At 42.9% G+C, this 14,363-nt stretch overlaps 1 protein-coding gene across 4 annotated transcripts; it reads right to left on the reverse strand.

The window, feature by feature from the left end:
• Nucleotides 1-296: 296 nt before the first annotated feature.
• Nucleotides 297-13,041, reverse strand: LOC109871040 (interleukin-10 receptor subunit beta). 4 transcript variants are annotated; one of them, XM_031801345.1, is made up of 7 exons: nt 12,831-13,041; nt 12,142-12,253; nt 8,764-8,909; nt 7,266-7,411; nt 6,903-7,047; nt 2,675-2,832; nt 297-1,701 (listed from the first exon to the last, which is right to left on the reverse strand). In XM_031801345.1, the coding sequence occupies exons 1-7, from the start codon at nt 12,886-12,888 to the stop codon at nt 1,528-1,530; spliced, it is 939 nt and encodes a 312-aa protein (XP_031657205.1). In that variant the 5' UTR covers nt 12,889-13,041; the 3' UTR covers nt 297-1,527. The 4 variants fall into 4 exon arrangements, with proteins under 4 accessions (XP_031657205.1, XP_031657209.1, XP_031657219.1 ...); XM_031801349.1 differs by having other exon boundaries at nt 6,903-7,044; nt 12,831-13,032; XM_031801359.1 differs by having other exon boundaries at nt 2,675-2,738; nt 6,903-7,044; nt 12,831-13,016.
• Between the last annotated feature and the right edge of the window lie 1,322 nt (nt 13,042-14,363).

Consider the following 14,363-nt stretch of genomic DNA (forward strand, 5'->3'; position numbering starts at 1 on the left):
TAGTAGTAGTGGAGGTCTCTCCCTCAGTGACATATCCTGACATAATGTAAACGTTACATTACCCTCTCTCCCTCAGTGACATATCCTGACATAATGTAAACGTCATACATTACCCCTCTCTTCCTCAGTGACATGAATAAGTATATTTCATATTCTCCGAACCGAACATTACTTTAAAGAATCTAATATATAAAATATATATTGATTCGTTCACACTTTTTTTTGGCTACTACATGATTCTATGTGGTAGTTCAGTGTTTTCTGGTCTTCACTATAGTCAAAATAAAGAAACACCCTTGACTGTGTCCAAATGTTTATTAACAGCATGAAGTAATTTTTTATTTTTTATACCTTTATTTAACTAGGCAAGTCAGTTAAGAACAAATTCTTATTTTCAATGACGGCCTAGGAACAGTGGGTTAACTGCCTTGTTCAGGGGTAGAACAACAGATTTCTACCTTGTCAGCTCGGGGGTTGGAACTTGCAACCTTCCGGTTACTAGTCCAACGCTCTAACCACTAGGCTACCCTGCCGTGGTCCTAATAAAAGGATTTGACAGAAGAAATACAATCGATATAAAAATAAATTCAATTAGTACGAGGAGAACGTATAAAGTGACAGCATATAGGTCTCAACACACTTTTACACTTAAGACATAACCAACTTTGAACATACATACAGTACTCCTCAGGGAAAATGTCATTTAATTGGTTCGTAACATTACCTGCTAGCAGATACCCATGAACTTCCCAGTCATTGCACTAACGGTAGTTAGCATTCCTTCCCAGTCATTGCACTAACGGTAGTTAGCATTGCTTAAATCCCAAAGTACCCCATTAAACATTTGAATTATTTTTTTTATAATTAGAAATAGTGTGAAATGTACAGATTTGTAATATACAGCAGTAATGTAACAAACAAAAATCCCCAATTTAAGTCCTGGCCCAAGGACACTTTCTTACTTTTCCAGAAAACCTCAGCACTTTCCTAAAATGAATTAGAAATGTATAGCGGTTCTATTTTTAGTTGGACTACCTGATTGCACCTATTATTATCCAATGAATATCCAGCTACTGGGTAGGTGTAATTACTGAGACACAAGCGTCTTTCTCTGGCCCCGGTTGCAGAGCAAACTGAAATACCCACAGATGTATACTTTATAGTAAAATAGTTTTCTTTTGATCAACAATAATGTTGGTAGCTGATGCTAAGCAAAGCCTTTGGAGTGGAAACAGTGCAATAGCCAGGCCTACTATAAAACTATTTCACTAAGCAAATCAGTTCACTAGACAAATTCTTATTTACAATGACGGCCTACCGGGGAACAGTGGGTTAACTGCCTTGCTCAGGGGCAGAACGACATATTTTTACCTTGTCAGCTCGGGGATTCGATCCAGCAACCTTTCGGTTACTGACCCAACACGCTAACCACTAGGCTACCTGCCACCCCTAGTTAATGTTCTGACGCTATCAAGTTCATCTCAAATCCTAATGGAGTGCAAAAGTCTCATGTCTGAAGTCACAGGATCATTCATAATGATCTAAGAAATCCAGTCCATTAGGTGAGTCATAATCCTGTTCTCTGTCAGACTCAGGAATCAGGTCCTCTTCAAGGCAGATGATGGAGATGAGATCATGGCGTTCTTCACAGGGACTGGTTGTGAGGGACAGGGCCTGCTGGGGGAACACCCCTGACAGGTACTGGAAAATCAACCCAATCGCGAAAGTTGTTAGCACTTTGTCCAGGGGTTGTAAGCTACTTGTACATCAAGGGGCCTAACGCCACAGAAACAGGAGATAGGCATCTGCCCAATGGGCCATTCTGGCTCGCACAAGGCAACTGATGCATTTTATTTATTCAATGGAGTCCCATTAACAGATGCCTGTTAATTTTGGCACTTTAAAAAAAAAGATTTAATCTAATCTGAATAATTTAGACTAAAATAAATAGATTAAATAGCATTGTCATTTTTGTTATTTGAACAATGATTTAGTCTAGTTTATTTTCAAAATCATGAAAACAGGGACATATTAGTTAACTAAATGCCCTCTGTTTTTGTCACATCACATTTGTAATGCCTCATTAACCTATAGTAAACATACAATGCCATCGGAAAGTATTCAAACCCCTCGACATATTCGTCTTGGGTATGTCTGTATCAGCTTTGGTCTAAAGTAGTGCACTATATAGGGAATAGGGTTCTATAGAGCTCTGGTATGTCTGTATCAGCTTTGCACATCTGGATTTGGGGATTTTTCTCCAATTCTTCCATCATCTCAAGGACTATAAAAGTAAATTGGATGCACCTGAACTCAGTTTGGAGTTTCATACCAAAGGATTGTGAATACTTAATAGTTAAGAAAATTAGATCTGTAATTCATTTTCAATAAATTTGCTAACATTTCTAGAAACATGTTTGCACTTTGTCATTATGGGGTGTCGTATGTAGATGGGTGAAAAATCCATTTAATCCATTTAGAATTTAGGCTGTAACAACATCAAAACAGAGACACTGTGTGTTTACTATAGGTAAAGGAGGTATTACAAACTGTGATGAGACTCAAATTGTACTAAAATGAAAAGGGCATTTAGTTGACAGGCATTCATATGAACAGACGCTGTTATCACATGAAACAACACATCTATGATCACTGTATCCGTGGAAAGACGTACCTCACAATAGTGGTCTGGTAACCGTAGTGGGGGCTGAAGAAACTGTTTGATTTTCTTATGGTGCCTGTAGATGAAGAGCATAAGGCACACTACCATGACACCCAACAGGATGGTAGAGGTCACACCGATCGCCACAATCTTCTTTTTCTGTGTCCGTTCTGTACAAGAAGATAACACACATCGCACACAGAGAAATAGGGAGCGATATAGATATATCCATCTATCAATATAGATTCATATAGATACAGTTGAAGTCGGAAGTTTACATACACTTAGGTTGGAGTCATTACAACTCGTTTTTCAACCACTTCACAAATTTCTTATTAACAAACTATAGTTTTGGCAAGTCGGTCAGGACATCTACTTTGTGCATGACACAAATAATCTTTCCAACAATTGTTTACAGACAGATTATTTAACTTGTAATTCACTGTATCACAATTCCAGTGGGTCAGAAGTTTACATACACTAAGTTGAATGTGGAGGAACCGCGTTCTGTCTCCTAGAGATGAACGTACTTTGGTGCGAAAAGTGCGAATCAATCCCAAAACAACAGCAAAGGACCTTGTGAAGATGCTGGAGGAAACAGGTACAAAAGTATCTATATCCACAGTAAAACAAGTCCTACATCAATATAACCTGAAAGGCCACTCAGCAAGGATGAAGCTACTGCTCCAAAACCGCCATAAAAAAGCCAGACTACGGTTTGCAACTGCACATGGGGACAAAGATCGTACTTTTTGGAGAAATGTCCTCTGGTCTGATGAAATAAAAATAGAACTGTTTGGCCATAATGACCATCGTTATGTTTGGAGGAAAAAGGGGGAGGCTTGCAAGCCGAAGAACACCATGCCAAACGTGAAGCACGGGGTGGCAGCATCATGTTGTGCGGGTGCTTTGCTGCAGGAGGGACTGGTGCACTTCACAAAATAGATGGCATCATGAGGGGGGAAATGATGTGGATATATTGAAGCAACATCTCAAAACATCAGTCAGGAAGTTAAAGCTTGGTCACAAATGAGTCTTCCAAATGGACAATGACCACAAGCATACTTCCAAAGTTGTGGCAAAATGGTACAACAAAGTCAAGGTATTGGAGTGGCCATCACAAAGCCCTGACCTCAATCCCATAGAAAATTTGTGGGCAGAACTGAAAAAGCATGTCCGAGCAAGGAGGCCTACAAACCTGACTCAGCTACACCAGCTCTGTCAGGAGGAATGGGCGCACAATTGGCCCAGCGTCGTCCAGGTTAGGGGATGTCCTTGTCCCATCACGCACTACTGACTCCTGTGGCGGGCCGGGCACAGTGCATGCTGACACGGTTGCCAGGTGTTTCCTTCGGTGCGGCTGGCTTCCGGGTTATGTGGGCATTGTGTCAAGAAGCAGAGCGGCTTGCCTGAAATATCAGTCTCTTTACTCAGTACTTGAAGCATGGAGGAGGTGGTGTGGGAGTGCTTTGCTGGTGACACTGTCAGTGATTTATTTAGAATTCAAGGTACACTTAAACAGCATTCTGCAGTGATACGCCATCCCATCTGGTTTGCGCTTAGTGGGACGCATCATTTGTTTTTCTACAGGACAATGACCCAAAACACACCTCCAGGCTGTGTAAGGGCTATTTGACCAAGAAAGAGGGTGACGGAGTGCTGCATCAGATGACCTGGCCTCCACAATCACCCAACCTCAACCCAATTGAGATGGTTTGGGATGAGTTGGACCGCAGAGTGAAGGAAAAGCCACCAACAAGTGCTTAGCATATGTGGGAACTCCTTTAAGACTGTTGGGAAAGCATTCCAGGTCTAGCTAGTTGAGAGAATGCCAAGAGTGTGCAAAGCTGTCATCAAGGCAAAGGGTGGCTACTTGAAGAATCTTAAATATATTTTTATTTGTTTAACACTTCTTTGGTTACTACATGATTCCATGTGTGTTATTTCATAGTTTTGATGTCTTCACTATTATTCTACAATGTATTAAATAGTCAAAGTAAAGAAAAACCCTTGAATGAGTTGGTGTCCAAACTTTTTTACATTTTTGCAAGATTCGTTGTTTTTTTTTAAATAAAAGGCTGTAACGTACCAAAATGAGGAAAAAGCCAAGGTTGGTGGCAGTGGTGTAATGGTGTGGGGGATTTTTTTTTCATGGCACGCATTAGGTCTATTGATACCAATTTGGAAACGTTTCCATGCCCCGAAGAAGTCAGGCTGTTCTGGATGTATTGTGGAGTATTTTGTGTAGATTGACGAGGGGGGAAAAAAGTATGTAATCAATTTTAGAATAAGGCTGTAACGTAACAAAATGTGGAAATAGTCCAGGGGTCTGAGTACTTCCCGAATGCACGGCCACGTGACACACTGTCTGTAGGAGCGAACCATTTTCGCAAACGAGGTGGTGTACTTAAAACTGGCCTTTGAGTGTTTTGAGAGAGAGAATGAGGAGTTACTAGGCGAACTGTTATCATTAGAACAGTGGTTCCCAAACTTCTTATCATCCCGTACCCCTTCAAACATTCAACCTCCAGCTGCGCACCCCCTCTAGAACCAGGGTCAGCTGTACCCCCTCTAGAACCAGGGTCAGCTGCACCCCCTCTAGAACCAGGGTCAGCGCACTCAAATGTTTGTTTTTTTGTAAGCCTGCCACACACACACACACTACGATACATTTATTATACACAAGAATGAGTGTGAGTTATTGTCACAGCCTGGCTCGTGGCAAGTGACACAGAGCTCTTATAGGACCAGGGCACAAATAATATAATAATCAATCATTTTGCTCTTTATTTAACCATCTTACATGTAAAACCTTATTTGTTCATCAAAAATGGTGAATAACTCACCACAGGTTAATGAGAAGGGTGTGCTTGAAAGGATGCACATAACTCTGCAATGTTGAGTTGTATTGGAGAGAGGCTCAGACTTAAATCAGTTTCCACACAGTCTGTGCCTGTATTTTAGTTTTCATGCTAGTGAGGGCCGAGAATCCACTCTCACATAGGTATGTGGTTGCAAAGGGCATCCGTGTCTTAACAGCGCGATTTGCCAAGGCAGGATACTCTGAGGCGTAGCCCAATCCAGAAATCTGGCAGTGGCTTCTGATTAAATACAATTTTCACAGAACCGCTTGTTGCAATTGTTCAGATATCGGTAAGTGGACTAGAGGCAAGGCATGATTACGAATCCAGTTATTTCTGTCATCCTTTTCGGGAAAGTAACAGCGTAATTACACACCCAACTCACTCAGGTGCGTCGCTATATCACATTTGACATTGTCCGTAAGCTTGAGTTCATTTGCACACAACAACAACAACAAAAAATCACACAATGATGGAAAGACCTGGAGAAGAGCTGCAAATTCTTAATCACAGCCTCAATTTAGTCCCACACATTGATAATAGTTGCGGAGAGTCCCTGTAATCCTAGATTCAGATCATTCAGGCGAGAAAAAACCTCACCCAGATAGGCCAGTCGTGTGAGAAACTCATCATCAGACAAGTGAAAATTATGGTCAGTAAAGAAAACTTTAAGCTCGTCTCTCAATAAAAAATATAAAAAATGTGTCAATACTTTGCCCCTTGATAACCAGCGCACTTCTGTATGTTGTAAAAGCGTTACATGGTCGCTGCCCATATCATTGCCTAGTACACAAGAGTTTAGGGGCCTTGCTTTAACAAACTTAACCATTTTCACTGTAGTGTCCAAAACATCTTTCAAGCTGCCAGGCATACCCTTGGCAGCCAACAGCCTCTCGGTAGATGCTGCAGGGTACCCAATTGGCGTCGGGAGCAACTGCTTGCACGCCACTGTCTCCCTGTCATGGCTTTCGCGCCATCAGTACAGATACCAACATGAGCAGCAGCTACATCTGGCTACCTATGGAACGTTAGTGGAATTCCCGCGAGAGAGTAACGGTTAATGTGATTGGATGAGTAACGGTTAATGTGATTGGATGTTAATTATTTGACAAGGCTACCTGTATTTGACATTGTGTTGTTATTTCGCTGAACACCAGATGGTTTCATTTTATTGTTGGCAGTGAAACAAGGCTACTCAGGCGAGAGAAAAAAACTCACCCAAATGTATAGCCCCGTTGTAAAATATAAAATGAACTGTTTGAAAATGTGAAGAACATATATTTTTTGGGGGTACCCCAGTTTGGGAATACCTGCATTAGAGGATAGGATAACGGTAACAGCAAGTCAACTAATACAGAGAAAGCCTGGATGAGCCTCACCTGACTCTTGGATGGACTCACAATGTTGAACGCTGGGGGTTCCAAAGGGTTTTTGGTAACATGAATACCGGACCTGTACACAGTACCTCCGGCCCACATCCAGACGTTCGATGGTCTTAAGGGATGTGGAGGTGTAAAGATCCTGCTAAAACAAGGGTAGAGAGAGAGGCACATCAACTCATCTTCGATCACAATAACATCCTACAGTGGGGATCACCAAAACGCCTGATAACTTCCCAATGAATTTCCCAAACCTTGGATGAATACGGTGTTCCAGTGCTGGATAAAGAAAAATAAATACATTTAAATTAAAAATGAATGCAGGTTATTTTAAACCTGGCTTGCTTCCACGTTGCTACTCACTTTGAGCTCCTCCCCATCTCGGCCATATTGAACGTGGTATTCAAAATGGTCTCCATTATCCTCCAGTAGACGGTTGTTCTTTACCATGTGGACCATCAGAAGTCCTTCCTTGGAGGTCAACTGGACTTCAGGGCTGCAAGAATCAGCTGGGTGGGTGGGTCAGAAGGAGAGGGGTGGGTGTGTCAGAAGGAGAGGGGTGGGTCAGAAAGAGAGGGGTGGGTCAGAAAGAGAGGGGTGGGTGGGTCAGAAGGAGAGGGGTGGGTGGGTCAGAAGGAGAGGGGTGGGTGGGTCAGAAAGAGAGGGGTGGGTGGGTCAGAAGGAGAGGGGTGGGTGGGTCAGAAAGAGAGGGGTGGGTGGGTCAGAAGGAGAGGGGTGGGACAGAAGGAGAAGGGCGGGTGGGTCAGAAAGAGAGGGGTGGGTGGGTCAGAAGGAGAGGGGTGGGTGTGTCAGAAGGAGAGGGGTGGGTGTGTCAGAAGGAGAGGGGTGGGTGTGTCAGAAGGAGAGGGGTGGGTGTGTCAGAAGGAGAGGGGTGGGTGTGTCAGAAGGAGAGGGGTGGGTGTGTCAGAAGGAGAGGGGTGGGTGTGTCAGAAGGAGAGGGGTGCGTCAGTCAGAAAGAGAGGGGTGGGTGGGTCAGAAGGAGAGGGGTGGGTGGGTCAGAAGGAGAGGGGTGGGACAGAAGGAGAAGGGTGGGTGGGTCAGAAAGAGAGGGGTGGGTGTGTCAGAAGGAGAGGGGTGGGTGTGTCAGAAGGAGAGGGGTGGGTGTGTCAGAAGGAGAGGGGTGGGTGGGTCAGAAGGAGAGGGGTGGGACAGAAGGAGAAGGGTGGGTGGGTTAGAAAGAGAGGGGTGGGTGGGTCAGAAGGAGAGGGGTGGGTGGGTCAGAAGGAGAGGGGTGGGTCAGAAAGAGAAGGGGTGGGTGGGTCAGAAGGAGAGGGGTGGGTGGGTCAGAAGGAGAGGGGTGGGACAGAAGGAGAAGGGTGGGTGGGTTAGAAAGAGAGGGGTGGGTGGGTCAGAAGGAGAGGGGTGGGTGGGTCAGAAGGAGAGGGGTGGGTCAGAAAGAGAAGGGGTGGGTGTGTCAGAAGGAGAGGGGTGGGTGGGTCAGAAGGAGAGGGGTGGGTGGGTCAGAAGGAGAGGGGTGGGACAGAAGGAGAAGGGTGGGTGGGTCAGAAGGAGAGGGGTGGGTGGTTCAGAAGGAGAGGGGTGGGTCAGAAAGAGAAGGGGTGGGTGTGTCAGAAGGAGAGGGGTGGGTGGGTTAGAAAGAGAGGGGTGGGTGGGTCAGAAGGAGAGGGGTGGGTGGGTCAGAAGGAGAGGGGTGGGTCAGAAAGAGAAGGGGTGGAGAACTTGATTTTAAAATAGCGTTGCTCAAGCTTTCGCACCAAACCACAATGCTACCAGTGCGCTGGCCTACTGATGAAGCAGACTAGGCCTTGGACATGACCTGAAACAGGCCAGATCCAAATCGTATACAGTTTATTATGACTGAAGTAGTATGATCCGTTACCATGTCGACAGGCTTCGACGGACCTGGATGTGCGGTTCCCTTCCTGAGCCAGGACTCGCACCATCACACATCCAGACTGTATATTACAGGTGGTGAGCTCGGTCTGAACACAGCCCGAAATGTTGTGCCACTTCTCGAGGTCACTGCTGTGGATTAAAAAGAAGGCTCAGATGAGGAAATAACTGTGTCATAACCGGGCAAAACATCTATCCTTAGGGGGCCAGGAGTTTTTGCTGGTCAACTGACCTGGGACACCGATCAACATTGCCTTCAGAGAGTATTCACACCCTTGACTTTTTCCACATTCTGTTGTGTTACAGCTTGAATTTAAAATGGATACGATACGGTTTTATGTCACTGATCTACACACAATACACAATAATGTTAAAGTGGAATTTGATTGAAATGATCAGAAAATAAAAAGTCAATAAGTACTGTGTTATGGCAAGCCTAAAAAACAGGAGTAAAGGTCTCCTGACCCCTCCTGTCTCAGCCTCCTCCTGTCTCAGCCTCCTCCTGTCTCAGCCTCCTCCTGTCTCAGCCTCCTCCTGTCTCAGCCTCCTCCTGTCTCAGCCTCCTCCTGTCTCAGCCTCCTCCTGTCTCAGCCTCCTCCTGTCTCAGCCTCCTCCTGTCTCAGCCTCCTCCTGTCTCAGCCCCCTCCTGTCTCAGCCCCCTCCTGTCTCAGCCTCCTCCTGTCTCAGCCTCCAGTATTTATGCTGCAGTAGTTTATGTGTCGGGGGGCTAGGGTCAGTCTGTTATATCTGGAGTACTTTCCTGTCCTATTCGGTGTCCTGTGTGAATTTAAGTGTGCTCTCTCTAATTCTCTCTTTCTCTCTTTCTTTCTCTCTCTCAGAGGACCTGAGCCCTAGGACCATGCCTCAGGACTACCTGACATGATGACACCTTGCTGTCCCCAGTCCACCTGGCCGTGCTGCTGCTCCAGTTTCAACTGTTCTGCCTTATTATTATTATTATTGGACCATGCTGGTCATTTATGAACATTTGAACATCTTGGCCATGTTCTGTTATAATCTCCACCCAGCACAGCCAGAAGAGGACTGGCCACCCCACATAGCCTGGTTCCTCTAGGTTTCTTCTTAGGTTTTGGCCTTTCTAGGGAGTTTTTCCTAGCCACCATGCTTCTACACCTGCATTGCTTGCCGTTTGGGGTTTTAGGCTGGGTTTCTGTACAGCACTTTGAGATATCAGCTGATGTACGAAGGGCTATATAAATACATTTGACTTGATGTGCTTAATATGTAATTTATTAAGTTGCATTGACTAACTGTGTGCAATAATGCTGTTAAACATTTTAAAAAATTAATGACTGCACCACCTCTGTATCCCACACATACATTTATCTGTAAGGTCCCTCAGTCGAGCAGTGAATTTAAAAGCACATATTCAACCACAAAGACCAGGGAGGTTGTCCAATGGTTTGCAAAGAAGGGCAACTATTGGTTGATGGGCAAAAAAAAAAAAAAAGGCAGACATTGAATATCCCTTTGAGCCTGGTGAACGTTATTAATTACACTCTGGATGGTGCTTCAAAATACACCCAGACACTACAAAGATCCTTCCTTACTAAGTTGTCGGGAGTGAAAGGACACCACTCAGAGATTTCACCATGAGGCCAATGGTGATTTTAAACCTGATGTAAGAGGAGAGAACTGAGGATGGAGCAATAACATTGTAGTTACTCCACAATACTAACATAAATGAGTGAAATGAAGGAAGTCTGTACAGAATAAAAATATTCCAAAACAGCCATCCTGTCTGTAATAAGGTACTAAAGTAATACTGCCAAAAATGTAGGAAAGAAAGTAACTATTTGTCCTGAATACAAATCATTTTGTTTGGGGGCAAATCCAACAAGATATTACTTCATATTTGTTTTAAAGTTACAACTCTACGGAATCGGGAGAGGCAAAGTTCGAGAGGCAAAGGTCGAGAGGCAAAGTTCGAGAGGCAAAGGTCGAGAGGCAAAGGTCGAGAGGCAAAGGTCGAGAGGCAAAGTTCGAGAGGCAAAGTTCGAGAGGCAAAGGTCGAGAGGCGTATATTGCACTTTTACTTTCATCTCCAACACTTTGTTTTTGCATGATTTAAACCAAATTGAACATGTTTCATTATATATTTGAGGCTAAAATGATTTTATGGATGTATTATATTAAGTTAAAATAAGTGTTCATTCAGTAGTGTTGTAATTGTCATTATTAACAATACATTTGTTTAAAAATATATATATCATTTTTTGAAAATTATTTATTTATTTAAATTGGCCGATTAATCGGTATCTGCTTTTTTGGTCATCCAATAATCGGTATCTGCATTGAAAAATCATAATCGGTCGATCTCTACATACTAACTCAATCAGCCTGACTAACCAGTGCCTGTATATAGCCTCTCTACTGTCTATAGCCTCTCTACTGTCTATAGCCTCTCTACTGTCTAGAGCCTCTCTACTGTATAGAGCCTCTCTACTGTATAGAGCCTCTCTACTGTATAGAGCCTCACTACTGTATAGAGCCTCTCTGCTGGAGCCTCTCTGCTGTATATAGCCTCTCTACTGTATAGAGCCTCTCTGCTGTATAGAGCCTCTCTGCTGTATAGAGCCTCTCTGCTGTATAGAGCCTCTCTGCTGTATAGAGCCTCACTGCTGTATAGAGCCTCACTGCTGTATAGAGCCTCTCTACTGTATAGAGCCTCTCTACTGTATAGAGCCTCTCTACTGTATAGAGCCTCTCTATTGTATAGAGCCTCTCTGCTGTATAGAGCCTCTCTACTGTATAGAGCCTCTCTACTGTATATAGCCTCACTGCTGTATAGAGCCTCTCTACTGTATATAGCCTCACTGCTGTATAGAGCCTCACTGCTGTATAGAGCCTCACTACTGTATAGAGCCCCTCTACTGTATATAGCCCCTCTACTGTATATAGCCCCTCTACTGTATATAGCCCCTCTACTGTATATAGCCCCTCTACTGTATATAGCCTCTCTACTGTATAGAGCCTCTCTGCTGTATAGAGCCTCTCTACTGTATAGAGCCTCTCTACTGTATAGAGCTTCTCTACTGTATAGAGCCTCTCTGCTGTATAGAGCCTCTCTACTGTATATAGCCTCTCTACTGTATAGAGCCTCTCTACTGTATAGAGCCTCTCTACTGTATATAGCCTCTCTACTGTTATTTTTCACTGTCTTTTTAACTGTTGTTTTTATTTCTTTACTTATTGTTCACTTAATATATTGTTATACTTAAAATGGCACTGTTGGTTAGAGCCTGTAAGTAAACAGTTCACTGTAAGGTCTACTACACCTGTTGTAGACAAATAAACTTTGATTTGATTTAACCCATGTACTACAGCTACTAGACATACTCACGTCCTGTACTGAACCGTGTACTTTATCCCTGGGCTGTCTGTGGCGGGGCTCCAATGCACAGCAGAGTCAACGCGCACGTCCCGTGGAGATGACAGCTCCTCCTCAGACCATGCTACAGGCAAAAGATTCATCACTTTCTGGAGCCTAATACATGTTTTTTTTTTTAAACAAGTCAAGTCAGTTTAAGAACAAATTCTTGTTTACAATGACGGCCTCCCAAAAGGCCTCCTGCCCGGGAATGGGGGCTGGGATTAAAAATAAAAAATAAAAATATATAGGACAAGAGAGACAACACTATATAAACAGAGACCTAAGACGATAACATGGCGACGATAACATGGCATCAACACATGACAACACAGCATGCCAGCAGCACAACATGGTAGCTGAACAAAACAGGGTACAAACATTGTTGGGTACAGAAAACACCACAAAGGGCAAGAAGGTAGAGACAACAATACATCACGCAAAGCAGCCACAACTGTCAGTAAGAGTGTCCATCAGGAATGTCTCTAGACATTTATAGTTAGATCAAAATGCTCATGATTTTATGCTAGCTAACGTTAGAAAAGTAAATCCTAGACTGCTGACCAGCTAGCTACTTACAAACATTATGAAAAAAGTGTAGCCTTTAAATCGAAACCGAAGAAGTAGGAATAATAGCCAATGTGGGGGGGGGAATGGATTACCTTGTCTGATGACATGACAGAGAGTCCAAAACAACAAAACGCCGTTCAGACACAACATTTCAGTAGATCAGGATCATTTATGGGATTGCAAACATACTATTATAGATCACTATATTAGTAACAACCTTCAACGAAACCTACATTAAATTCCCAGAATCTTAGTGAAACTAACTTCCCTTCTCCTATCCAATCGCTTAGTCCTAGGCAAAGTAGAAACGCCCATTTAAAGGAACAACCCAATGGCAACATTTATTATGAAATATCATAGTAAAAATGTTAGAAATCTGTGTAGAAATCATTACAGAACAGTTAGTCATAATTGTATTATCAATGAGAGTAGGCTCATCTTTAAAAACAATATCAATTGAAAAATTGTTCTCGTATGGCGTTCTCTGCATTGGACAATTGCAAGATCACTCTTGATGTAGAGATGTGATTTTGCCAATGACACTCTTAGAAAAAATATATGGTAAGTATAACCATACAGAGTTCTTCAGTTTTTCCCTTAGAGGAACCATTTTTGGTGCTTGGTAGAATCCTTTGCAAAGGGTTCTACATAGAACCCATTTTAAATGGTTCTACATAGAACCCATTTTAAATGGTTCTACCTAGAACCCTCTTTGAAGGGTTCTGCTGACAACCCCTTTCCCTTTTATAGGTTCCTCCTATAACTTTTTATGAACGGTTCCACCAGCCTTATTAGCTTTTAAAATGGAACTTTTTGACAATACATTATATCATAACTAAGGCCTTTCTGTGGGGGCCTAGTTATACCCTAACACAGTGCTGTTAGGAAACTCCTGATTTACAGGCCACAACATGCCTGCAAATCAGGTTATGCTGGCTTGTAAAAGTGATGTGTAATTCCTATTGGAATCCAGACAGAGTGAGGATAGCCAACAATTAGAATTTCTCCAAAATGACTGCCAGGGTGGGAAAATTGAATTCTTAAGACCACCTAAATCATCTAAACTGGAACAAACATCTCAGTAACGGGATGCAATATGTCCAACTACTAACAGATTGGTTTATTTTAGAAAAATATGTTATCTTAATTTAGTTCAAGATTAATCAACCAGTCCATTTACATGGAAAAACACAGATATTGAAACAAACAATTCTGAAAATCAACCTGCAATGAAGGATGTTGGGAAATATGATAATGATGGTTTGGAGTGGTTTGGAGTGTTTTACTCTACACAGATTAAAAATGACACGATCACACTCAACTCTGGTTTTTAAAACCAATACTTGGTTTATTTTAATCCTGAATCAAATGTTCACTAACTGGACTATGTGATAATTATGCTAAACAGTAAAGGTGTAACACACTGGGCACATTCGTAAATTCAACGTCTAGTTTACACTGAAAAATCAACAGGGCTCAGTCTTTCACTAAAGTGAGACAGCGTGCTAGAAATGTAAAGGGAATTTCCGACTGAGACGATTTACACAGAGTTTACAGTGAATGCAGAACATTTCCTTTGCATATCACTTACGCTGTAACGCTGAATTACCGAGAAATGGATTGCA

Source organism: Oncorhynchus kisutch, linkage group LG2, assembly GCF_002021735.2.
Source record: "Oncorhynchus kisutch isolate 150728-3 linkage group LG2, Okis_V2, whole genome shotgun sequence".
In the NCBI taxonomy this organism is placed as follows: domain Eukaryota; kingdom Metazoa; phylum Chordata; class Actinopteri; order Salmoniformes; family Salmonidae; genus Oncorhynchus; species Oncorhynchus kisutch.

Bases quoted from the DNA above. Each gene is read 5' to 3' on its own strand.
- LOC109871040 (XM_031801345.1), bottom strand. From the start codon at position 12,888: ATGTTGTGTCTGAACGGCGTTTTGTTGTTTTGGACTCTCTGTCATGTC. The intron at 12,254-12,830 runs GTAATCCATTCC...TTTTGCCTGTAG, and splicing joins CTGTCATGTCATCAGACAAG to CATGGTCTGAGGAGGAGCTG. The intron at 7,412-8,763 runs GTAACGGATCAT...CCACCCACCCAG, and splicing joins CGTCGAAGCCTGTCGACATG to CTGATTCTTGCAGCCCTGAA.